At 36.9% G+C, this 27,196-nt stretch overlaps 1 protein-coding gene across 3 annotated transcripts in view; it reads left to right on the top strand.

Annotated features, from left to right (window-relative positions):
• Positions 1–27,196, top strand: part of STXBP4 (syntaxin binding protein 4) — a 226,608-nt gene that overhangs the window by 103,775 nt on the left and 95,637 nt on the right. For 2 of the 3 annotated variants that reach the window (XM_073883697.1, XM_025859411.2), the window contains exons 14-16: positions 2,102–2,218; positions 2,722–2,771; positions 4,848–4,981. The exons of the other annotated variant lie outside the window; for it this stretch is intronic. In XM_073883697.1, the coding sequence (XP_073739798.1) occupies positions 2,102–2,218; positions 2,722–2,771; positions 4,848–4,981 (301 nt within the window). The remainder of the gene's footprint in view (positions 1–2,101; positions 2,219–2,721; positions 2,772–4,847; positions 4,982–27,196) is intronic. 3 annotated transcript variants of the gene reach the window in all.

Raw genomic sequence — 27,196 nt, 5'->3', positions numbered from 1 at the left:
ATGTGTCCTCTGTTTTTTGGTTGTTTTTTTAGTTGTCATTTCTTGCCTGTTTTTTTTTTTTAATTGGTTCAGATTTCTCCTATGTTCCCCAATTCCCATTCCATTTGTTTCCTTCTATTTTAGACGGTATGCGCTCTATTTCTAATTTTTAATGATTATCTTAGAAATTTTAACATTCTATTTTAGCTTAAATTATAAAACTAATCACTAGCTTTCCCCTTCTTCTAAATATTATAAGCACTTTAGAACATAAATCCTATCATCCCGTCCTACTTAATTTCTATTTTTGTCAGTATTTTAGTTCTTTCTTGACTTTTAACACCATAAGTTAGACACTATTACAATTTATTTTGTGCTGTCAACCTTTGTTTAAATAGATGCCCATGTTTACCATTTTCTACGTTCAGCATTCTTTTTGCATCTCTGACCTTCTTGCTAAAATTATTTCCTTCCTGAAGTACATGTTTTAGAAATGTATTTAATGAGGATCTGTTGGTAACAAATTCTCTTCAGTTTTGTTTGTCTGAAAACATCTTTATTGAACTTTTGCTCTTGAAATACACTTTTGCTACTTTTAACTTAAGTTGACATTTAATTCCTTTCAGTGTTTATTTCATGGTTGTGATATCAGCAGTCAATCTGTTATTTGTTTGCAATACGTTGTTTCTTTCTAGATGATTTTAAGATCTTTTTATTTTCAATGTTCAGCATTTGACTATGACTCTTGTGTTGACTTATTTTTATTTATGTTGTTTGAGCTTCACTGAGCTTCCTGATCTGAGGAACGGTGTCTTTTGTTATTTCGGAAAAACCCCAAACTGTTATACTGAGCAGTTTCTTCTTCATTCTTTCTGAACCCTCATGGGTAATTCACATGGGGTGTATGCCAGATCTTCATCTAGTTATATTCTCCTTACCTCTTCTCCCTTCTTTTATATTTTCCATTTTTATTTTTCTGCTGCATTATGAGAACCTTCTTTACCTCTGCCTTCCAGTTTACCCATTCTCTTTTCAACTATATCTAATTAGATATTAAACCCGTGAATTAGTTTTTAATTTAATTTTGATTATATTTTTATTTTTAAGATTGATTCTTTTATGTCATGTAGATCTATTTTTATAGTTTCTTTTCCCCTTGTTATGTTTTAAATTCTTCCCTAATTTTTAAAACATTAAACAGTATAGTCTGTATCTTATCACTCCAGTATCTCTTGTCTTTATAGGTCTGATCCTGTGATTTGTTTCCTTCAGCTGACTTTTATTCATGGTAGCTTATTTCCTGAGGTCATGTTCTTTTGACACATTATATGTATGAATTCTTTGGAATCTGAGTTTAGAAAATATCCCTCCACAGAAGTTTTGTGTTTGCTTCTACCATTCAGGGACTGTTTTAAACTTAAATTTCAGCTTATAAATTTACAGGATACATGGGTAATACAAATTATGCCCTCAAACCTTCATGAGTGGGGGCTTGTGATTAGAAGTTATAGGGGAGACTTTTTTTAACCCACTTGCCAGAACCAAAATCAAAATCATGTATTTACTTCTGTAAGGTTTGTTTCTTTCTAATTCACCCATTAGAACCTCAGAACAAATTATGCTGCACTGTACTCTTATGAGTGAGTTTAGCCAGCATTATTGTTGTTTGTCTTCATGGAATTCCTTTACTGTCCATGGGAACCCTTTACTTCCCTGCCAGCTTAGCCTTACATTGGATCATATTTGCATCATATTACATTAAATATATGTATATCTTCAGCAATTTTTGTTGTACCCCACTGGTAGCAATTTCTGTCAGCAGCTGGCAAGCCATATTGTAAAAAAAAAAAAAAAAATCATATACTCAATTTAAATGTATTTTGCTATAAGAATCAACAAAGTCATATACAGCTTATCTCATAAAATTTGCAACATCTCTGTGCAGTTTAACTTTTAAATATGCAATTAGTTAAATGCCTACCCAAATTAGAAGATACATACGGTAAGAGAAAACAAATAATATGGTAATGTTGGATATCAGTTAATAAAAACTGCAAATAGGAGCCACTGATGTAAAAATCAAAGAAATGAGTAAGACCTTCCTTTTGATACCTCTGTCCAGGAAGGTTTTCAAGAGTTAAGAAAGAGAATTACAGTACTCGACTGCCAATTGCGAAAATCGGAAATGGCTCGAAAAACTTTGGAGGCATCCACTGAAAAGCTTCTTCATTTTGTAGAGGTAAATTTTCCCATTATATTATTTTATGTCCATTTTTAAGAAATCTGTAGATGACTGACATATAGATAAATGTCCTAGTATTTGGTGACTAATGAAACATTCTCTGGCTCAAAATAGCAATGCTAACCTATAGTCAGGTTTAAAATTGCATAGATAATGAAAAGACCAGCTAAGCAATAGATTGTTAAGAGAAATAATTGAGATAGGATAACATGATCCCAAATATATGCTATGTTTCAATGAATACTTTCTCAAAACTCTTAATACTATATAAACATTATTTGATAAATAATTACCCTATAAAGAAATGTTCCCATAGCTATTACACATCTGAGTATAGTTCCATGTCAATGTAATTGATTTTTTTCCCTCATGTAACAGAAACACCTTTTAATCAATTGGGAGTGGGAGGAGGGGGGAGGTTATAAATATTAGTTAAGTAAGAAAAGACATCTTAAAAATATCAAACTTACAATCTCCTTTACTGTTTTGTTTGTCTCTAGACTATTCAAGAATTATTTTCTGATAATTCTTCTCCTTTATCAAATTTAAGGTAGGAATATTTAAGTGTTTTCTGTAGAGTATGATTACATTTTTCATTTGGTAATTGTGATTAAAATACTAAAATCTCTTAAATAGCCTTAAGATGCTACATAACTCCTACTGGATGCTTTTTTTCCCCCTATTTTGTGGAAAGAGATACAAGGACATGTTGTTTTTGACCCCATCTCTGTAAGAGAAATCCCTGGAGGGTAGCCAGTCACTGTAACCTAGTACTCTAAAATTGAGGGTAGGAATCACCTATCTCATTTTTGTCAGGAGTTCTGTAAAGATGGGATTACCTTGAAGTTTCTAAGCATCCTGTGTATGAATAAAAATTACTTGAAAGGTCAGTCTCAAGCCAGCAGATCAATTGTTATGGCAAACAGAATTTTATAAAAACATGTTCATGCAATCAGTTTCTTTCATTTTCAACGTTCAGTAGACACAAATAAAAGGAATACATTTGGAGGATACACCTTGGTTTTGTTATTATTCACAATTTGTTTCAAATTTAAAGTTTCTTACTAAGAGCTACAAACTTACTAGTAACATTTATGTATTTCAGACTGCAAGTTTATGGTCATTTTGATACATAATGAAAGACAAAAGAAAGTTTCCTGCTTATACATTTTCAAAGCAGTTTTTTCCCTCATCTTAGAATAGCTGCTGTTAGCAATGTATTTCTACTTCTAGCAATACACTCTTGCAGAAACAGGAAAACTCTGCCCTTTACTATGAAAACAGCAGTTTAATAAATGAAGATGATTCATTGTATTTTATTATATTTTAGGGTTCCACATGGCTTTTTTTTTTTACTTTAGAAGAATGTCTATGGTAGTACACTTTAAAAATAATTTTATTATTGAAATGTAGTTGTCACACAATATTCTGTTAGTTTCAGGTATACAACATTGTAATTTGATCATTCTATACGTTATGTGATAGTAGTACACTTTCAAACTCACTGTAATGCTTTATTCTAATGAAAGATCTGACATTTTATTGCTATCCATGCTACTGATGATGTAAGATAATTATGTGACTTTTGTGATAATATTTTCAGTAAGAATTTAAAATACTCAGCAACCAGATTCCCCTTGTGTGGTTGTGTGTCCCCCATTCCCACCCTCTAGGTTTCATTGTGCCCTTGAATAATAAATCAGAAGTTTTGGTATTAAAAATAAAGGTCAAAAATGACTATTTAAAAGCCAGAACCTGGTTCATGGAAAAGGGGTTACCTTGAAAAACTACATTAAGCAACTTTTCACCACATCTTGGAAACTTAAACTCTAGGAAAATCTGGTTCAGTCTTTTTATCATACTATGTCTTCTGTAATAAATTTTGACCTTGGTCATTCAACACAGAATAAAGGCCCTGTATTTGAATTTGAGAATTGATGCTTTAGTTTCTCCTTGTGAATTAATACCATCATGCTTATGAAGATGGATTACAAATAATAATGTTTTCGTTATCAGTTTAAAATTGTCTCTTTTCAAGTAAAAGTTTCAATGTAATGGTTTTTTTGCAGTAAAACCTTGCATTTTAAATTACACCAGAGCACATTCATTTCAGGTGACATTTGCATCTTCACAAAGTGATATAAATGCTCTAGGCTGTTTTAGATTTAGGGGACAACAAATGGAAGAGCTTAAGAGATCATTTCAGTTCAAACAAAATTCAAAAAAGGTAATTTCAGGAGCAAATATACATATCAAATTTATATTTAATATTATAAGAAGTAATAGTAAATGTCCATTTAATAAATTTATGTTTAAGTGCTTCATTTGAATTTTTACAAAACTAAATAAAAGGCTACATCTTGTTAGCATAACATGAGCACTCACAAAATAAGCCCAACAAATGATTTATTCCTCCTTATTATGAGGTCAATCTAATTCTTTAAATATGTCTTTGTTACATAATAAAGAACCGAAAACAAATGTTTTGTGATTACTTCATTTTATGGCTGTAAGAATACACTATTCCCAGAAATACAAATATTTTTGTACATAAGAATTCACATTAAGCCAAGATAGATGTTATTTATTGTATGATAAGTTCAACTTTATGTTATTGCCCCCACAGTGAAAGAAGAGCTATGTTAGCTTCTCAGACTTCCCTTACACCACTGGGAAGGAATGGACGTAATATCCCAGCAACGCTGGCTCTTGAATCTAAGGAACTTGTTAAATCTGTTCGGGCCATACTTGACATGGATTGTAAGTTTTATGCAATTTTTCACTTTTTTTTTTTTAGTAATGTATTTAATAGAACAAAAGGAAATTTCAAGCTTGACAGTTTAGTTTTGTTAAATGTGTTGGTTTGCCTACAGTAAAATTAATAGCTAATCGATAAATACACTAATTTTAGGGGGAGAATATTTACTTTAAGTGCCTGAAATGGCTTCGAAGAGAAGTTGGCTGCTTAAGACATGTTTTTAACTCTACTTCCATCCAAAGTCTCTTGAAATGAAAGAATAAATAGAAAAATAAATCCACAACAACACTGGAAACGTGAAAGGTTAGAACCCACATTGAGGAATTTTTGAATAATATATAACAGATGGAATAAAACTGAAGGTACAGCCCAGCTGAGCAAAAAACCCCAAAACACAATAAAGATGAATGACAAAACTGCTGAAACAGTAAGTTAAGTAGAACCATGAGAAAACTTCCAGGATCGCAGGCAGGGAAAACTAGGAACAGACCCTTGGGCAGTAGGCACGGTAATTAATTAAAGGACCGTGGAATAGCTGAAGCAGTTCCCTCCTCATCAGAGCTGCTGGCTCAGGCATTTACTCCTAAGCCAGGGCCAAGAGAATACCTCTCTTAAAAGAACTGCATGATCTGTCGCTGGACACCCCCAGAGTCAGCACAGGGCTAGAAAGAGAAGCAGGGCAACTGGCTGAGTAACTTCCAACATCCCACCAGACAGGGAGACCCTTCGGGAGAGCTTAAATGATTGGATGTTTCCGTCCTTCCCTCCTCCTGTCTCCCAGCACTTTTGCCTCTTCATGGATTTGGACTCCCTTTTTCTCTGTTCTTCTGTCTGTCCCCTTGATGTCAGTCCATCTGCTGGTTGTCTTTGTGCTGGCATCTCTCATTCCACTCTCCCTGGTTTGCCACCCTCAGTCTTCCCTGTGCTGGGGACCAGATAGTAAATATCTATAAATATAAATGTGGAGAAGTACAAATGAAATTCTGTGTTAACAAAGTATCCAAGTAAGTTTTGAGTCAGATCCTGGGTAGTGAAATGGTTTGGCTTTGTAGAGGATAATATTCAAAGACCCTTTGGGGGTAACTTTTTACTTCAAAACTGTGTTACAGAAAGAGGATTGGAAACCATGCCTCTAACAGTATCTGTTCAATTTCTGCAGTGAGGTGTTTTTTTTTTTCTTAATTTTGTATAATATATTACATTTAAAAAATCAAATTACATTTCAAAAACCCTATAAGAACTATGTAAAGAAATTCTGTAGGTTTCAGGGTAGATGAAAATAATCAGTTCTAATGTATTATGTGTATGCTCAGAATTTTATATATTAGACATTTTTAAGTGAGGGTAGAACAGTGAGGGAAACACCTGCACACACACACACACACATAGCCCAGCGGACGTTGCCATCATTAATTTTAATTACCTTGCTAACATTAACCTTTACATTTGTCATACATGATTATTCAAAGAAAATATTTGAAATTCAGCAGAACTTCTTTGGAAGAAAAGTGAAAAATTCCATCTGCACTTTTTATCTGTCATAGATTGTACCTAGTCTGCTGTTTAGACTAGCAAACTACGTTATCTTTTTATTTAGAAATATAATTGCTAATATTGGCACATATTCTCAGTACTTTTATAATTTTTATGACCTGTCTTTTTATGTTTGATAATTCAGATAAACTCAGCTCGTTTTTCTTTCTCTTTATGCAGTAGCTTTTTTCTATATATAATGAAAAGCAGAAAATCACTACCATGAGGTAGATAATTCAGCTACAGTCTCTAACCTCATTTCCTTTGGTGTGACTGTCTGCTTATCTCAAGTAACAGTTTGGAATTTTCTCTTGGGTAATTGCCTCTACTTTCTTCTTAGAATGAGGACACTCTGGGATTTCCTCAGAAATGAGAATCAGATTTCTTGGGTGTTATAGCTTAAAACCAGTCTCTGGGGAATATCTAGGAGACAATTCTGAACCTTTTTTGGATGGTGGCCTCCACTGAAATCTCACAAAAGCCCTGTTCCCAGACATGGGCAATTATACACATTTGCATCCATCTTCGGGATGTTTATAAATCCCAACTTAACCTAGAAGTAGGATCACAGAGAACATGAATGCTTTCTACAGCCTTGCAAACCTGGCCATCCAGCTCTCATCAGGATACCTCTAGCAGTGGAAAAGTATGTGAATCCTAGAGGCAGCCTGGAGGAGCAGTTTGAACCCACGGAAACAGTGCTCTACTGAACCCCTGATGATCCCTGGAGGTGCCCCAGGGAGCATCACAATTAGCCATCTGACTTAAGTGGGCAAATTACTTAATCTCTGGTTCTCTTTCCTCATATTAAAAGTGGAGTTCAGGGGGCACCTGGATGGCTTGGTTGTTAAGTGTCTGCCTTCAGCTCAGGTCATGATCCCAGGGTCCTGAGATCGAGCCCCACATCGGGCTCTCTGCTCGGCAGGAAGCCTGCTTCTCCCTCTCCCACTCCCCCTGCTTGTGTTCCCTCTCTCGCTGTGTCTCTCTCTGTCAAATAAATAAATAAAATCTTTAAAAAAAAGGAAAAGTGGAGGGCGCCTGGGTGGCGCAGATGGTTAAGCGTCTGCCTTCGGCTCAGGTCATGATCCCAGGGTCCTGGGATCAAGTCCCTCATCAGGCTCCCTGCTCCTTGGGAGCCTGCTTCTCTCTCTGCTTCTCTCTCTCTCTCTCTCTCCATCTCTCGTGAATAAATAAATAAAATCTTTAAAAAAAAAAAAAGAAAGAAAACATGGAGTTCATAATATCTGAAGTGGCAGGATTGGGGAATCAAATTGAGATACTTGTAAAGTAGCTAACTAAGCACCTGGTAGTGGAAGATGTTCCATAAATGGACATTACTGTTGCCGGTGCTGCGGTGCTGCTGATGCTGGTACCACATTATTATTTAAAGCAGTTCATTTAAATGCAGATTTTCTCTGTGCTAAGTATTAAGTAATTGTTGTCTAAATCGTCTTTCAATGTGGATTCATTTGAAAATAGGGTAGATGAGAGCTTTTCTTAATATGTAACATTTATTTTCAACTTTGAGTTAGAACCTAACCATCACAGGAAACCGTGGTTAAATGTCTGAATCAGCATCTTATCTTTCAGTTGTTTATTGCTAACTATAACAAAACTATGGTATGTTCTATTATACTGCCTCCACTGAAATGTTATGTAGACAAATAGACATTTTCGATCAGTATTCAAACCCTTGGAGGAGCTTATGTCCATCTCCATCAATATTTACATGGTCGATATCGTAATGTTTTATTGTAATCTTTATTTGAAATAGCTACTTGTTTTGAACTGCAGTCTTTGGTTGACATCTAGATTGACAAAATAATTCTGTAACAAAAGCAGGAAGAAGCAGTTCTATTTTTAAAATGCATAATAAAATAATATCTGGCCACATAGTCCATAGGAGGTCTTTAATAAGAACTTATTGACTTCCTGGTAAATTGGCAGCACAAGCACAAGCATCTACCTTCCTTCAAGATTCCCATGGAAAGGGGCACCTGGATGGCTCAGTCGTTAAGTGTCTGCCTTCGGCTCAGGTCATGATCCCAATATCCTGGGATCGAGCCCCGCATCTGGCTTCCTGCTCAGCGGGAAGCCTGTTTCTCCCTCTCCCACTTCCCCTGCTTGTGTTCCCTTTCTTGCTGTGTCTCTCTGTCAAATAAATAAATAAAAATCTTTAAAAAAAAAAAAGATTCCCATGGAAATGATAAATGGAATGTAAAAATAGAGTAAAAATCTTTAAAAGCACTAGCAGTTTACAGGCAAATCTCAAAAAGTTTTCAATAGGGCAGGTAGGACATACAATGACAGCATGAATGGCCAACTTGTTAGTCCCCCTGCTGAACAACAGTGGCAATTATGGGAATAATTGGAGGTCACTCTGGCAGGAGGACAGCCCTTAATGCATTCTATTTTTTTTTAAAGATTTTATTTATTTGACAGAGAGAGAGAGAGAGGGAACATAGGCAGGGGTGGAGTGTGAGAGGGAGAAGCAGGCTTCCCGCCAAGCAGGGAGCCCGATGTGGAGCTCAATCCCAGGACCCTGGGATCATGACCTGAGCCGAAGGCAGATGTTTAACCCACTGAACCACCCAGGCTCCCCAAGCCTTTAATGCATTCTAACTTGAAGGGGTAATGAATAAAGCCAAAGACTGGTGAGGGGGTAAACGGACTCTTTTTCTTTTTTTTATCTTGGTGAGTCAGTGGCATTTTTTAACTCCTTAGGATGTATCAAGCAGAAGGCCAACTGGGGCTTGGTCCTTTAGGCAGCATAGAGCCACTTTACATCTGACATGCACTGGGGCACCTAGGAAAGGGAGCCTGGGACAGTGGCTTCTGCACCAAATGCCATGCTGCTCTTTATAGCCACCTCTGGTCCCAACTCACCTCTCACTCCCCTCAGATTGCTGCATCATCCTTATACTCACAACACAAGTGCACACTGGCAAGCTCCCAGCCAGAGCTTCGAGAGGGTAGCACCCACCACAACTTGGTTGAATGCAGTGCAACCAGGGGGTCCACGCATCCTTTCAAAGATCAAAAACCAATTCTGAGTAGAGAGTTCTCTACATTCAAGCTTTTATAAAGAGAAATATATAACACACACACATATATACACACACCTGTGTGTTATATTTCTTATGTGTGTTATGTATTATGTGTATATATATATATATATACACACATTTCATTCAAGATCTTTTAAACAAATATATATACATAAGCATACCAGTATATGATCATGAAAAAGTCCACAGTATTAAAGCAAGAAAATAGAGCTGTCAAGATTCAGAATAGACTACCATCTACCAAGATGGCAGAGTGATCTCATGCCAAAACCTCCCCATTCTGCTCCTACACTTAGAAATGACATTTAAAATTATGTTTGTGTATTTAAACGATGAAAACCAAGAAATGCACGTCTCTCTGCACCAAGAACAGAGGGTAAAACTGTAATGATAAGTGAGCCCTTAAGCTTCAGAGATTCACGGGATTGAGATAAGCAGCTGGAGCCAAGGTTCCTACACCCACGAGGACCCAAATGATGCCTGAGCGAAGGAAGCAGGGAGCAGGAATCTTCCTGTGGAAAATATACTTTCTTTTCTTAAGTTACATATTAGGCATTAAAAAAAAAAAATCCATCCAATTTAAGAGCCATCTGGGCCTACCACTAATTAAAGTTGAAAGTAAATATTCTCATCCACTACAGGTGGGAATATAATTTGGCACAACATTCCTGGGAATCAGTTTTGCAGTATATATCAAGAGCTTTTAAAATATCTATTTGAAAAGTGTTTTTGAAAGTTAAAATAATATTTAGTGGTCATATATTTTAACCCAATAATCCCACCTGTTGGTGTTTTGCAAAGAAAATAATAAGCAATGTGCATAAAAATGCATATATATTTACATCACAGCACTTCTTTTAGTAGCAGAAATGCGGATGTTTGACTGTTACAAATTGGTTGAATAATCATGTAAATTTCCCTCAACCAGTTGAAAACAAAGGTGAAATTTACCCCTACCAAACAATGACCATGTGATTACATATATTTGTCTATTCGAGCTTCCTGCATCAATTCAGGTGTTCCTGTCGAAAACTAGCAGTATTTTAACTTTAAAATTAGAATGTCAGTAATAGATGCTTTTTGTCTTTAAATTCTGAAGCTAATTAGAAGTTATTTAGGCAGATGGGAAAAGGTTTTATGAGAAAAAGGGGAAATGTTATACTGCACATTTGAAGGATTTTACAATTTTTTTTTCTTTTAGATCCAGAAGTCAGACTTGATATAGCATCTTCTCGTTGTACTTATTCTAGGTCTCAAACTATCATCACTGCTTCTCTTATTTCCCCAGCACACATTTTTATTAATTAACATGAGTTTATCAAAGGAAAAGCCATATATTTTTGGTGAAAATCAGCTATCCTGTTTAGAATGGGCATTATAGTATTTCCTTCTTCATAAAGTTATCATTGCTATTTATTTATTTATCTTTTCTCTCCTAGAATTGGGGCAGATTGTTCCAAGTATAAGGGGATAGTTTATGTGACTGATGCCATTTCACCTGTTTTTGTAGTGAGGTGAACCTGTTCTCTGGTGGTTTGATCATTCAGAGCTAGATAATACCCGTTGTAAATACTGGTGTTGTCACACCATTCAAGGAAAAGCATGAACTCACATATTCTCTTGTACTGTTGCAGTTTGAAAGTAGGTCACTGCTGTGATATTCCATTAAGAAAATATATCAAATGTAATCTCGGGTGATCTCTGGAAAGGAAACTGCTTGGGGTATTTAATTTTGCTTTACATGAGCAAATTATTGTTAGCTTCAAGAAAAATAAGTAATTTCTTTCCTGGTACAATTTTATTTCCAGGGGGAAAAAAGTGAGAAATACCTCACATAAGAAAAGGTAACCATTTAGATTTATTACTTCATTCCTTCATGAACTATTTATTGAGTATCTGCAATCGGCCAGACCCTGACCTAGGCAGTGGGGTACTAGCTTACAGAGTCCTTGCTGTCAGGCTGCTTAGGTGCATTGTAAGGGTAGAATTGGACAAACGAGTTAGCAAGTAAGTAAATAATTCCAGACAGCGATGACTGTTACACATACAATAAAACCAGATGATGTATGAATGGGAATGCTAAGCCTCTTTGAAGAGGTGACTTTTGAGCCAAGTTTCAGCCAGGAGAAAATCTGTGGGAAGGGTTTTCTGGCCAAGTACTAAAGCCTTGAGGTAGGAGCAATCTTGACATATTGGAAAGACAGAAGAAAGCCTGGGTTTCTGATACGTAGGAGTGAACAGACGAGTAAGCATGAGCTAAGGGTGGAGATGTAGAGAGGAGCAAGACCACAAAGGGCTTTGAACACCATTCTAAGGAGTTTGGATTTTATTTTGAGTGTCATAGGAGCCACTGATGGTTTTAAGCAGGAGAAAAAAACCTGATCTGATCTACATTTTAAAAGATGATTCAGGCATTTGTTTGAAACTGGGCCATAGGAGTAGCAAGAGTGAAGAAAGCAGGAAGACTGGTTGGTTATTGCAGTGATTGATGTGGAACAGGATAGTAGCTTGGGCTAGGTTTGAGTAGCAAGGAACAAATAACCATTTTTAAAAAGAGATTTAGTCATTCATCAGTGTGTATCACATTTTGGAACACCTGAAATTGAGTATTTTTATTTAAACTTGATATTCATGTGCATACTGGGTCAGTGAGTAACCAGAAATCCAGATGCACAAAGCAATTGTCTGTTGTCATCTTGGATCTTTGACTATCACATGTTTTCCTATTGCTCCTTCTGCACATTAATTAACTCTTGGGTATTTGCCTTTTTCATTAAACAAATTCCTAAGAATTGAAGTGCTAAAGTTATGTAATAACATCAAATCCATAATAACTATCTACTGTTTTCTGTTGGTACATAGGAGGCAAACGTAGTACAGGTTGCCAGTCATAAAAATCAGAAAGCCACCGTATTTCCAGTATTTAACATACACAAAAAATATCTAGTGTGAATCAGTCCCAGAGCTACCACATGATAGGCATCTTCCTAGAAGACCATTTCCAGGGAAGTATTTCAGATCCATGCTTTAATCAGTTATGTTGCCAGCAGCTGGAAGCTATGAACACATGTCCAGATGAACGAGACTTAATTCCTCCCACCCGGCAGGCATAGAGTTGTCAAGGGGATTGCAGAATGTACAATATCTGGGACTTATTCAGGTAAAGGCCTACATACCTTCGTACTAACATGGGAACGTAGAATGATTTCCAACACAAAGGTAGAAAAAAAAATACAAGGACTCCTTCAAAACTTCCAGAAGGCACTGATGTTTGAGTATATAGTACACTATCTCTCTTCCAAAAAAAATGGAACTCCAGTTCCTTCACAGTTAGAACTGACTGCAGTAATAAGAGTGTCTACCGTAGGGCTCATGTTTCAATCCTATAACCCGACAAGCAAAATGCAGATGATGCCAGAAAGAAACACTTTCCCTTGAGGCCTGAAAATGTCCTCATCCAAACGGAATACGTTCTTTCGGGTTAATGAAATAGGTGTTCTCCGAAGTTCATATGAGGACAGAGTATTAACAGCTCATCTCAAGAGAGATAGTGGCAGTAGCTGTCGTGTCAGTAATGGCTTTCATAATTATTTAATATGATAAGCCAGTTGGGGGTAGATCCAGGAGTTCCTGCCTTTAACGGGAGAGTATTAATATTACTACTCCAGATAAACCTATTTAAAGATAACAATGCCATAGATAGCTTGAAAGTACTATTTTGCATCCATATGTCCTGTGAGATAGGCATTATTGTTTTCTAATTTAAAAGATATGAAAAGATCAAGGCTCAGAGAACTTAAATGGTTTACTTTGGTCACACGCTTGGAAAGGGCAATGCCAGCCCCCTGACTCGGGTCTTCTAATATTCAGTCCTGTGAGTCTCACAGGAGTCCGGTTAAGTCATTATGTCACAACTGAATTGGTGCCTTTTTTTTTTTTTTTGAGCATATAAAATGGTGAGATGTGGTATTCTCAGTGGTATCTTAGATTTGATAAGTTACGATGACCTCTTGGAGTCTTGGCTTCCTGCCTGGAAAGTGGGGATACAGTCTTCCTAAGGTTTTTTCAAGAATTGAGTGAACTAGTATAAAAATGCTTTGTAAATATAAAGCACTGTATAAATATAAGATTGTTTTATTAGAGTCATTTTTTATTTTAATTAGAATCAATGACCAAAATTTACCTCAGCTTTTATTTTAATTAGAATCGATAACCAAAATTTACCTCAGCTTACCTAATTTTCATGATTTACAAATATTCAGAATAACATAACAAATAAATAAATAAATAAATAGAATAGAATAAAATAAAAAATATTCAGAATAAAGCAACAAGGCTTAAGGAGCTTTAGTAACTTCCAGACAGGTATAGATTCCAACCTAACTCGTTGATAGCAATGTTTTTCTCAGGAGGTCAGACTGGGAAAATATCTGGTTTTATTATTATTATTATTATTATTGTGATTAGAAACTTTTATATTGTTTGATTTTTTCTTTTTTTAGAGTGAGCATTTGTTAATTCTGAAATTTAAAGATTCCTTTTTAAAAGTAAAAAGAATTTTTAAGCATTATAGAAAACTTACAGTAAAAAAATAAAAACTCTCTTTGAAACCATTTACAAAATAATGCATACAGAAGGAATAATAAATGTGCCTTGATAAAGATCTTGAAACTGAAGATAGAGTCAAGAACTGAATCTTTAATAGTATTTTTTAAACGTGTGACTTTATGAACTTACTCTACCAACATTACCAATTAGACTAAAAAATGATTAGCTCTTGGGACTATACAGTGCTATTTGTGTTTCTCGTTTCTTTTATAACCACAAAATGCTAATGAGAGTTAAAGTTCAAGTAGGATAGAGAGAGAGCATTGAGAGTGAGAAAACCTGCATCTAGGACAAGATTTTTTAAACCTTAGGTAAATTCCTCAACCTCACTTTTGCTCCATTTATGAAATGGAAAGGAGCATTATAGCTCATTATATCACAGGATAAAATGAAGTATCATTTGTGAAATTGCCTTTAGTTTTTACATAAAAAATAGTTGTTTACACCCTAAATGATATCTTTATTAAAAAGATAGATTCATTTTTACTTGTAGAAGGGCAGAATATTATTAAAAAGACCATATGCTACAGGGTTCAAATTCCAGCCCTACCACCTAATAGATTTATGCTTTTGGGGTTCTGTTATCTTCCTGGGTCTCATTTTCTTCATCTATGAAATTGGAGATATCACCAACTCATAGGGTTGTTTAGAGGATTAAAACTAATATATCTGAAGAGGCTAGCTGATTAAAGATAATGTTTATAAAGTGGCTCCCATCTGGTAGGTGCTCAATATATATCATCATTATCTTCATCATTATAACCTTCATCATTCATTGTCAGTGTGTAATAAGAGTATTTTATTTTGTCCCTGCAACCTAGTCCGATATAAACTATTCTCTCCCCACCCCACCTTTTTCTTTTCTTTTTTCCTTTTTTTTTTTTTTTGAGAGCTGGAAACCTTAGAAAGTGGTGAAAGATTTCTACTCATGTCGATTTATGTAATCTATCATTATTAAATTACTCCACTGAGAACATGTAAGAAACCAAGTTTCTTAAGATGCCTAAAAACAATTGCCAAGTAACATTTCATTCTTTAAAGGAGCAGTAAAGAAGCCCAGCTTCAGCTCAAATTTATTTCATGGCTATGAAGTTTGAAACAATAAAGTTTATGTCTAGCTGGCAACCTCAAGGGCTCTCCAAATGTCATAGTCTTTTTTTTTTTTTCTTTCTTTTTCCCGGAACTGGATTTATTGAGTGAATGGCTATTTTAACTCCCTTCCTCCCCATTCTGCACTTCCCCCCTGGAGAGGGAAGCCTTGCTGAACTTGTATAGAAGATAGCAGTACTAAAACTGCCCGGAAATGGGTATAGCTAGCCACCAGTTCACTGCAAACCCCTAAACTAGACTTGCACAGGCATTTCACCCATATGAGGAAGGAGTAAGCCTTATAGATACCCGGTAGGAGAATGCTCCAGATAAGTGCAAAGGCCCTGAGGCAGGAGAGTGCCTGGTATGTTTGAGAAAACAGAACAGTACGAATGAAGAAGCCCAGTTTATGGTATCATTCAATCCCCAGCCCATTTACTTTCATAACAATCTATTTCTTTTTTAGAGTTTTATTTATTTAAGTAATCTCTACACCCAGCATGGGGCTAGAACTCACCGCCCTGAGATCAGGAGTCACATGCTTTTCCTCCTGAGCCAGCCAGCGGCCCCAACAGTTTATTTAATGTTGGCTTCCTCTCTACCTCCAGATCTCTATTTCACTCCCATATTTTATTCTCTTCTTAGGACTTCACACTATTTTTTGTTTGTTTACTTGTTTACTGTCTGTCTCCTCTATTAAAATATGAGCTCCTTGAGAACAGGGATCTTGAATACCTTGTTATTAAAATTTAGGTAACATTTAGAATAGTACCTGGCATCTAGTAGGTGTTCATGAGATATTTCTATTTTATAATTGTGATTAATATTTGTTTAATAAAGGTATTTAATATATATGAATGTTTAATATATATGTTTTGATGTCATTTACTTAGGAGTGAGTTTAAGATAATGAGGCACCATTTTTATTCACCAGAGGCCCACATATCTGTAGTGTTAGTGAATACATAAGGAAACCCCAACACACTCATACACTGTTGACGATTTTACTCAATTCAGCTCTTGTAGAGAGCAGTCTGTGTCTCTGAGAGTCTAAAATGTACATTTTCTTTGACCCTTCAGTTTCATTTCTGGGAATTTATTAAATAGAAATAAATGCCCATCCATATGAATGAATCTAATATATAGCAATATCCACTTATATGTAGAAATAGACATCAGCTGGGGCGCCTGGGTGGCTCAGTTCGTTAAGCGTCTGCCTTCGGCTCAGGTCATGACCCCAGGGTCCTGGGATCGAGCCCCACATTGGGCTCCCTGCTCCGTGGGAAGCCTGCTTCCCCCTCTCCCACTCCCCCTGCTTGTGTTCCCTCTCTCTCTGTCTCTCTCTGTGTCAAATAAATAAATAAAATCTTAAAAAAAAAAAGAAAGAAATAGACATCAGCTAATTCTTTCAACAAATATTTGTTGAGTACCTGCGTATGAGACACTCAGATCAGACTGCCAATGTTGAGGATGCCTCTGTAGTAGAAAGTAATTAACTAAAGCTCAGACATAAGGTAGGAGAGACTTGTAGAAGAACAGAATTAATTCTTCTCTCTCGTACATACGGACCCTAGGTGGGTGCCACACCCCATCAGCTGGGGATTTGTGACCAAAATATCTCCATGAATGACCACACATTTTTTCAGATCTGGAAGAAGGGGAGTAGGACTACAGGCAGTTTCCTGTCAGAAATCCATGAATATGAGTGAGGGTGATGCTCCAGAAAGAGCATTAGAGCTGAAAAAAAGAAAGAAACCAAAGTAAACCTATAAAAGTGGACTTCGAACAGCCCAAGCAGAAAAAGAATGTGAATGATGCTTTCATTAAGGTGGATCATTAACTGGTGTGTGCCAAGCTTTTGGAATAGGGAAGCACTTCAACTACTGTACCACCTGCTGGGATTATAGTTCTACCAAAAGAATCTGAAGAGGATGCAGTTGTTTAATTATGTACATATCTGGACATATACCACAGATTCCAGATTCCAGCTTTGTTTCATTTTAAACTTGGGTTAAATGAGTTTGTTCTTATGTTTAGAGACCATGGATGGGAATGTGACTTGTGGAGTAATAAATCTGGAAAGATGAGCTCCGTTCAGAACTTCACTTACAGTCTCAGCAAGAAGGAAAGTGTGGAAGTGTACATAGAAATCAAGGAAAACTTCCCAGAGTTCTATGCTGAGCTTATATGTTCAAATAAATGTATAAAAGCTGGACAAAGAAACAACCTAGAACTAACAAGAACTCTTAAGAATAGTGGCAGGAGGGCGCCTGGGTGGCTCAGTTGTTAAGCGTCTGCCTTCAGCTCAGTCATGATCTCAGGGTACTGGGATCGAGCCCCACATCGGGCTCCCTGCTCGGCGGGAAGCCTGCTTCTCCCTCTCCCACTCCCCCTGCTTGTGTTCCATCTCTCGCTGTTGTCTCTCTCTGTCAAGTAAATAAATAAAAAATCTTAAAGAAAAAAAAAAGGAATAGTGGCAGGAATGTCAAAGCCAGGATTAACTTCAGCTTTTAAACTTTTTTAAAGATGGGAAGAGCTATATTTGAAGCAATAATAAAGAAGATTCAGCATGTTAAATTAACATAGAGGGAAAAGTCTAAGTAATGTGGTAGACCCTCTTTGAGTCAGGATCCCTCCTTCCCAGTGTTCATGCTCTTGTATGATCCTGTCCCATGGAGGATGTGCAGGACCTGTGATTTACTTCTAACCAATAAAACACAGCAAAGACAGGATGTACATGGTAACATTGCACAAGATTTTAGTGCCCATTTTACTGGAGTCTCCCACTCCTTTCTGGCTTCAAAGAAGTGGGCTACTATGTTGGGAGACCCACATTGCAAGAAGCTGAAGGCAGCTTCAGGTGGATAGCCAGGGAAATGGAAGCCTTTAGTTCTTTAACCATAAGGAAATGAATTTTGTTGACAATAGCAAAACCTTCCCCAGTCAAGCCTCAGATGAGACTGTAGCCTTGTGAGACCCTAAATAGACTTGGCTAGGCTTTGCCCAGACTCCTGACACACAGAAACTGTGAGGTAATAAAATACATGTGTGTTATTCTAAGCTGCCAGATGTGTGACCGTTTGGCACAGCAATAGAAAATCAATATCATAAACTTCTGCCATTTGCTTCTATCATCTCAGTTGAGAAGACAGCCTTTAGAGTGGCATGGCTAGAATTTTCCCTGGAAAACAACATTCCATTCTATTAGAATAAGAGATACAAATTACATTTAGAGCTTTGAGTCAATCTTCACACTCCCCATAAGATGACTCTTCTCTGTCTCCTTCACCTCTCTGAGTCTTTTCTATCTAATCAAAGGAAATTTGGAGGAAAAAATAGAAGGGATACTTTTTTACAATCTTAATTAAGACACCAACCTCTAGAAACAGCTGCTGTTATGTTAGAAATGCTGTCATGAATCTTCCTCAGAGAAGCAGCTCTCCCTTCTCACCATGTGATGTTGTCTCCTTCAGCTTAGTACTTCTGCTACCTATTTATTACAGTGCTTGACACATGGTTGATTGTCCATGACTATTTGATGAATGAATTCCTTGTTAAGTTACCTCACCCATAAACCCAGTAAGAAAGAAAGTCGTCATTTCCTACTGTGGTGCTCTTCCCTTTTTAGACTTTTGGGAATGAAAAGGCAAGCATGACATTCATTTACGTACATGGAAGCAAATGAATAAACCCAGAGAATACAGAGATGAGTGAATTGCTTTTTGTAAATAAAAGGAACCTTAAAAACCTAATATGAATACTGATTATTTCATAATTGTCTTTTTTTTTCTTCTCAATCTACCAAGTTGTGTTCAGTTTTATAGGAGACATATTCAGTGTTGGTAGATGCCAAAAGCTTAATTGTCTGACTTCAAATGATACTGACATAATAGACTCATTTGCTATGCCTCCATTCTCTATCTTCACATCACATAAAAGTACAAACCTTTTATAAACTGACAATAATTGAAATGCCTTTATCTTTTATTCATTTTATTTTCTTCCTTCTTTGTTGACCCCTGGTGGAAACATAATTTTAGCATTATTCATTCCTGTTTGGTACACTGAATGCCTGGTCCATTGTACCTCATTACAAGCAATCTGAATTTTTTTATAAATACTTTTGTTAATTCATTCCTAATTGTGCTGTTGGACATTACTGATGACAAAATGCCCAAAAGATTTGGTTTCGTTTACATAACATGTAAGTAGAAAATGAATAAAACTATATGCTCCATTGCTTACTGTCCATTTCAGAAACATGGTTTTTATCTAAACTAAGGAAATGAAAGTATTTCAACTCAAAATGTCATTATTTATGAGTGAGAAAATTACATATCTGTTGAATTGAAACTTTTATTTGTAAAAACTGGCTCAAGGTACCCAGCTGGCTCAGTCAATAGAGCATGTGCCTCTTGATAATGGGGTTGTGAGTTCGAGCCCCGTGTTGGTGTAGAGATTACTTAAAGAAATCCAAAAAGTGGCGCGATGGCCATGTGTATTGCCTAAGAATGTGGTTTTGTTTGTTTGTTTTTTTATATAACAAGTGCTATATTCCTTCTCCCTTATAATCTATTCTCTAGTAGTCTTTAATGTAAGAGTCAGACTCTTATCACCCCCCGAGTCAGAACTCCCCAAACATTTCCCATTACACTTAGAATAAGATCCAAACTCCTTACCATGGTTTACAAGGTCCTTCATTTCTGCCCTAGGTGTCTGATCTCATTGTCTACCACTCTCCCCCTGCTTATACTATACCAGCCACCTTGGTTCTGTTCATGTTCTTGAAACATGCCAAACTCATTTCTACCCCAGTGCCTTTGTACTTGCTGTTCCACCTCCCTGGAATGGTCTTCTCTCAGATCTTCACTGGGCTCACTTTCACATTTAGGGAGCTTTAATGTCATCTTTTGAAGAGGCTTTTCCTAGCCAATCTATCTAAAGTAGTAGCCCCTGTTACCACTACCAATCACTCATGATCCTCTCCTTTTTTTTAAAAGATTTTACTTATTTATTTGAGAAAAAGAGAGAGAGTGTGCATGGGGGGAGGGGCAGAGGGAGAAGCAGACTGAGCTAGGAGCCTGACGTGGGGCTTGATCCCAGGACCCTGGGATCATCACCCAAGTCGAAGGCAAACACTTAACTGACCGAACCACCCAGGCACCCCTATGTTATTTGTTTTTTTAATAGTGCTAATTGCCACCTGAAATTGTGTCTGCTCTACTAGAATATAAACTCCAGGAAGGCCGGGTCCTCATTTGTCTTATTCACCACTGCAGCCCCAGAATCCATCATTACAGCAGTTACTCAGTATGTGTGAATCAACTAAGTAAGATCATGGAGATAGGTTGTATAGGACTAAATAACAACTGAAGAGAGAAACAAGAAAGAGAAGTCAAAATGGCACTGAATTTTTGAGCCCAGATGATTGAAGGGTGGTGGTAGAACCATTAAAAGTCACAAGTAACCCAGAAGGGAAGACAGCTTTGGGAGAGAAGAAAAACAAGTTCTGTGTTAGACATTAGAAATGCTGGTAGACACCTAGAGGGAGACTGAGAGAAACCACAGGATTGGAGATGTTGCTCTGGGGATTATTCTTATAGTTCTGATAGTTGAAGCCCTAATAGTGTAGGTGAAGGGTGTAACAGGGGAAGAGGGAAAAGTCTTTTAGGGACAGCTCAGAGGAGGGAGAAGGGCCAGATGGGGAACAGTCAGGAATGATAGAAGTAGAAATGAAGAGTAGAATATTGGGAGGTTTAAAAAAAGAAAAAAAGCCCAGGAAAAGAGAATTTCAAGGGGGGAGTGATAAGCGGTGCTCAATGCTGGTAACAAGAGGACAATATGTGGGCAATGGACCGGCTGTGATTGTAAGCATTTGTGACCTTTACGTGAGAAGCTCCGGTAGATTGGTGAGGGCAGAAATACATCTTACACCAACACTGCCTTGAATGTCAGTTTAATCTTTCTTCTGTGATTCATGAGGCATTTCAATATCTCTTAAGACCTCCTGGTCATATGATAAATATCAGTTATGTAACTCTAGTTTAAAAGGTGTAGGGGAAAGGAAAAAAAGGTACGGGAAATTGAACTGAACCTATACCGATCCTACAGCATGTGTTGGAAGTTACTTAATCTGAACTGTCCCTGCCTGGGCCCAGGTTTCTGTGATTTTTCTAAGGAGGGATGCCATGTGCTCTGATAGCTGTCAGCAACGTGTCATTTCAGTGTGTGCCTTGTTTTTCTAAATTGAGAAGTGCTAAGATAAGAGGGAGAATGTTAGTTAGGCCAGCAATATTTTTGTTTTATTGTCTGCTGACATAAAAAAAAATGTGTTAAACTTTATTTTCGTTATTTTGCAAAGATCTGAAAAGAATGAATAAGTAGGAAAAATTACTCATGATCCACTACCAAGAGGCGATCATTATTTACATTTTGGCCTTCTTACTTTTTGGTCCTTTCTTCCCCCCCCAGCTTTTTAAAACTTCTAACACTTTCACGTTATTTTTGTATAATGGGAGAAGAAGTACAGTGGCTAACAGCATGGACTCGAGAACCAGGGCTCCTGGGTTCAAATCCCACGTCTGCGTCTTATGAGCAATATGACCTTGATGAGTCTCATAACTTCCCTGTGCCTCAGTTTCCTCACCTGTAAAATGTAGGAACCACTAATTCTTTTATAAGCTCATTTGTTCTGATATCTTGGGTACAAAAGACAGTTGATCCCATATCCTTTCCACCTTTCCAATCTTATTTGTTCCATTTTCCCCTCCACTGGCAGTCATTTAGAAGAACTTCTCATCCCTTCTGTCATTTTGCCTATTTTCCCCTGATGTTCTGTACTTCTGTCTTGTCTTGATATGCCAGTATTGTTTACAAATAAAATATGGGTTAGGAGCCACCTCAACTCCTGGAGACTGAGCTAAAATGAGAAACAGAGGAACCCCGTTGAGGATTAAACTTGTCTATAATGGCCTTAAAATTGCATTGCCCTTTTCCCTCACACTCAAGTCAAATATGGCCTGGATCTGTTCTGAAATTTAAAAAAAAGGGTGATAAACTAATTAAAGCATTTGACTGTCTGTATCAGAGTTATTATCCTAAAAAGCCATTAACCATACAATGATAATCAAAAAACTGGATGGGCCGTTAACAGTAATATGTCCCTTAGGGCAACACATCACAACTGTGGGTGCTGTGTGCAGACTTTGTGACAGAAATGTCTCTAAGACTAGGCTAACTGCGAACCATTTAAAACTATTTAAGTAATAGAGAACCCAAGGGAAAACAGTTTCTTCTTCTTCTTCTTCTTCTTCTTCTTCTTCTTCTTCTTCTTCTTCTTCTCCTTCTTCTTCTCCTTTTACTTCAAGAAGGGATAATTGGTCAAATTGCCCTTTATCCTATTTACTTCATGAAAATAATTGGTCAGATACCATCAAGGCAGAACATGTCCATAAAAGATGCAACACCTCTCTCATGGCTTCACGATTGAAAACAAAACTAGGCCCTGAGTTCTCCCCATCAAACTCAGTGGGCCCCTTGGGTATGACAATCATGGATCTATTTTCCAGAGCCAACGTTGATTTTGAGTGTTTTGGCACCTACTGTCCTGATTTGGGGCTCTGAAAAAAAAAAGTTGAAGTATCTGTAATATCCTTCCTTTGTGAGCAAGGTTTTTGTCAACTTTAGCCTTTCTTGAAAACATCTTTGCGCTCTCCTAGTCCTATAATGTAGGCTGTAATCCAAAGGTGGGTCTGTCTGTATTGATAAGGTATTGACAAAGTTCTCTTAAGTGCATTGCTGTGCTTTGGGTTGGAGAGTTTCTATGAACAGCAAAATGCTATTTTATTGCTTGAGAAATTGGTGAATTGACATTAACTTAAGGAAACAGACTGCTGCAGGTTTTTCTAAGTATCTTGCAGTAAATCAACCTTCAAAGACTTCCTTAGGAAACACATTGGCTCTTTTTAAAAATATAAATACATTGAACAAAGTTCTTAAATCATGGAGCTCTTTTTTCTAATCTGAAGACAAGAAAAATATATCAGTATATGTAATATGACTTCCTGGAAAGTTGAGTAACAGAGAGCATGGATGTGCCGAATCCCACCGAGCTGTCGACTTCATGGTTCTTTGTGTGTTCTCATTCACCAGGGGTTGGCTAGGAGGAAGGTCACGTTTGTGTGGTCACTTGCATCCTCTCAGTTCAGACCCTGAAGTTTTCTTTTAAAGAGTGATGAATTATATACTTCTTCCCAAACAGAAGAGCAAACTTTGTTCATTTTCTTTAACTACGCCCTCTTTTTTTTATTGTTTTGCCCTTTGAAGTGGAAACCATTGTTTGTTTTCTCTTTAATGAAATGCAATGACACAATTTTTTTTTAAAGATTTTATTTATTTATTTATTTGACAGAGAGAGACAGTGAGAGAGGGAACACAAGCAGGGGGAGTGGAGAGGGAGAAGCAGGCCTCCCGCAGAACAGGGAGCCCGATATGGGGCTCCATCCCAGGACCATGGGATCATGACCCGAGCCAAAGGCAGACGCTTAATGACTGAGCCACCCAGGCGCCCCGACACAATTATTTTTAAATAAGCTGTTTACTAGAGTATTGGAGGCTCTGGCCCAGTCACAGTTTATAATAGTAATTCCTCAGCAGGGTTCTGCCGGTAAAGAACCTGAAGTTCAGAGTTGTAAAGCAATTGCAAAAGGAAGCCAATCTAAACAAGGACATTTGTTAGGAGACAGAGACATTGTCTCCTAGCACCTAGGATTATTCTTTAAATTTACAGTTCAGGAGTCAAATCTGAACTAAAGTTGACTGATCAGGAATGATTCATGCACTAGGTTTAACCATGGTGGTAAATAACAGAGGAAGATTACAATTTTTTTTCTGAATTGTTAGTGTGGGCGTGATACAGCTTAGGTCTCCTGCCTTGGTATTAATAGTCCAGTAGAGGAGTAAAGACAAATTTCAGGAAATAATATCTTGTTCGATTGTTTATATTTAGACTAAAACATCTGAGCTATATTCTCATTGTGTCTCAAGGACTAAAAAGTTTAGTGAGAAGTACACATTTGTAAACATATTTTTTTAAATGCTCAAAGGAGACAGTGCCATTTCCCAAAGACCTCATCAATGCATTCAAAACATTGCTGTGGGGTTTATTTGCATTTGAGAATATAGCTTAGATATTTTACTGTCAAAATATTTTGTGGTGCTTGTGTTATTTCCAAAGACCATGAGCCCCTAAATTACAGCACACAGATACGTGTGTTTACCATGACATCACATTCAGAAAGCCATGGAAGCAAGCAAGTCTCTTGAAATGTACAGGGCAGCAAGCATCTCTCTTTCTGTTTAGTTGTTGGCTTGCCCTGTGACATGCCAAGTTTCCCCATCTTAATTCTACTGCCTAATGATGCTACAGAAACTTAATTGGTATTTAAACCGTTTTGAGATTTCCAGATAAAGATTTCACAGAAGCACAAATTTTATTATCTGGCTTTCTGTCTAGTGGTTGCTCTTCGTACACATTGAATATAACCTTCTTGAATATGAAGGTAACGTGTTAAGACTGTGTGGAGGTCAAAAAGGATAATTATGGCTATAACTAATTATCATGTAACTTAACCAAATGTAATTACAAAGCAGTTAATTGTTAACTTTTGTTTAAACATGATTTTCTTATTTGAGCAGAAGGCAAAAAAAACAAAAAAGAAAATTGGGCCTTTGTCTTCTTCTTTTATAGCAGTGCTCAGTTATATGACCTAGATTTCCAAATCTCTGTAGTATTTCCTGTACAAAACCAGTGTATTCCCTTTCTGCACACCTACCACTAATAATAAAATATGAGTCAGCTACATAGAGGCACAATCTGTGTAAAGTTTTTATTCAAAACTTTTTGTTAATGAAAAACAAGTACCTAGTGCTATTATAATGCAGATGAGCTAATAAATAAAGTATAATTAAGAATCTTTCTAGAGGGAAATTTCTCAGGAGGTAAATAAAGATTCACTCTTAAGTTGTTCTTTTTTTAAATAATGTGCTTTTTTGTCTACTTAAAAGAAATTTCTTATTTTTATGTCTGATGTCATCTTGGAATTCTTAGTAGGCAGAAACTTTGACTCTTTAATTTGATACTGAAGTAAACAAATATTTTTTTAGCAATTCTCTTCAAAGAATTTTTCCAGTTATTACAATCTACTGCTATAATCTCACTTTTTTTTTTTAATGAGTGTGTACACACTCCGGAAAGCAAAACACTCTCCAGCTCTGTCATGTCAAGTGATATGGCAGATTTCAGCCATAATATGACCTTTCCTTTTGTCTCAGCCCTTTATATAAAAAAGAGGGTTGTGAATTTTCTCTTTGTGATCCATTCAGATTTTGATGATAACCAAAGTTCTTAGACAAACATTATGCTATAACGTTACTGTCAGGAAACTGGACCAACTCCAGGTTTCTTCACTGAACATGCATTACATGGTAAAGGCTTCCCAACACTCTGGCCTTGACTAAACAGCACAGCACTCGTTCAAGAGGTGTGTATCTTAAAGAAACACGGATCTATTCAAATTGGCTGCACTCATAGAAAATAAAATGATAGTTTCAGCTGTATAGATAGAACATCAAACATCTGTGTTATGAGTAAAATGCTGACTCCTTTCACTGTTTCCAAAGGTACAGATGTTTACATTATAGGAGCAAAACAACTGAATGATGGATTGAATGGTTTTAGCTTGTATTTAAATTGTTACCATAGTCTCCGAGAACTGCTCTAAAGCGTTCTTCTTTAGGGTCTGTTCCCTCCCTGAGCCATTTCACTGCTTCTGTTCCTTCCTTCCCTATCTTCCTTTCTTCAACGAATATTGATTGAGTACCTACTGTCAGACACTGTGTGTTGAGTGAGGGAATAAAACAGACATGGCCTCCCTAGAGCATACACTTGATAGAGAGTAACGGCATATCTTTTAAAACTTTAATTATATACTTAAAAATTGTGGTAAGTGTTGTAAAGAAAAAGAATAAGGTGCTATTTATTTTCCAGCAAACATTTTTGAAGGCCTACTGTATGTCAGGCATTTTGCCAGGCTCATGGTAAACAGGGATGAATGAAACAACATGGTCCCTACCCTTGTTGAGCTTACACGTTGTTGAGGAAAACAAATAATAAACAGAAAGACAAATAAATGTCATTTCAGACTGAGAAAGTGCAGTGGCTTTAGTGTGCATGTTGCTCTGATAGAAATGGAGGGAGGGCAGGGATGATCTGTTTGCCTGATAAGCTTCCAAGTGGTGACTTACAAGATGACTGGGGCCAACCATCTAGTGAGCAAAGTAGAGAGCATCCCAGGCCAAGGCAAAGAGCTGCCTACTCCAAGAAATGAAAAGGAGGCCAAAATAGATTGACTTAGAGAGATGGGAAAGATTTCAGGAAGGATCTGCTTTTGAGAAATACTACTTAATTTTGGAAAAATCATGTCTAATTTGCCTATGAGACATCTAAGCGGAGATGTTAATGGGGAGTTGCTTATACTAGTCTGGAATCAGAAGAAAGGGCTGGGCCTGCCAAATTTGAGAGTCAGCAGCACATGTAGGGTTTTTAAAGTTACAGAAGTTGTGAGATCACTGAATATAAGAATTTAAGTCAAGAAAAGAAGGGGATTCAAGACTGAGTCCTAAGAACAAAATTTGGAGGTCTATAGAGAAAGAAGAAGCTAGACAAAAAAGTAGTGGTCAGAAAGACAGATGGAAACTAAGGCAAGGGTAGTATTGTGGAAACCAAGAAAAAGTGAGTGCTTTTAAACTTTTTTAAGGATTTATTTATTTATTTATTTTAGAGAGAGGGAGTGTGTATGCGTGCATGTGGGGGGGGGAGGGGCAGAGGGAGAGGGAGAGAGAATCCTCAAGCAGACTCCC

Source organism: Callorhinus ursinus, unplaced genomic scaffold (genome assembly GCF_003265705.2).
Source record: "Callorhinus ursinus isolate GAN/ISIS: 27379988/994484 unplaced genomic scaffold, GSC_fseal_2.0 scaffold52, whole genome shotgun sequence".
Classification (NCBI taxonomy): domain Eukaryota; kingdom Metazoa; phylum Chordata; class Mammalia; order Carnivora; family Otariidae; genus Callorhinus; species Callorhinus ursinus.
The sequence above is the reverse complement of the archived record's forward strand: the minus strand, read 5'-3'. Positions and strand labels throughout refer to the sequence as shown.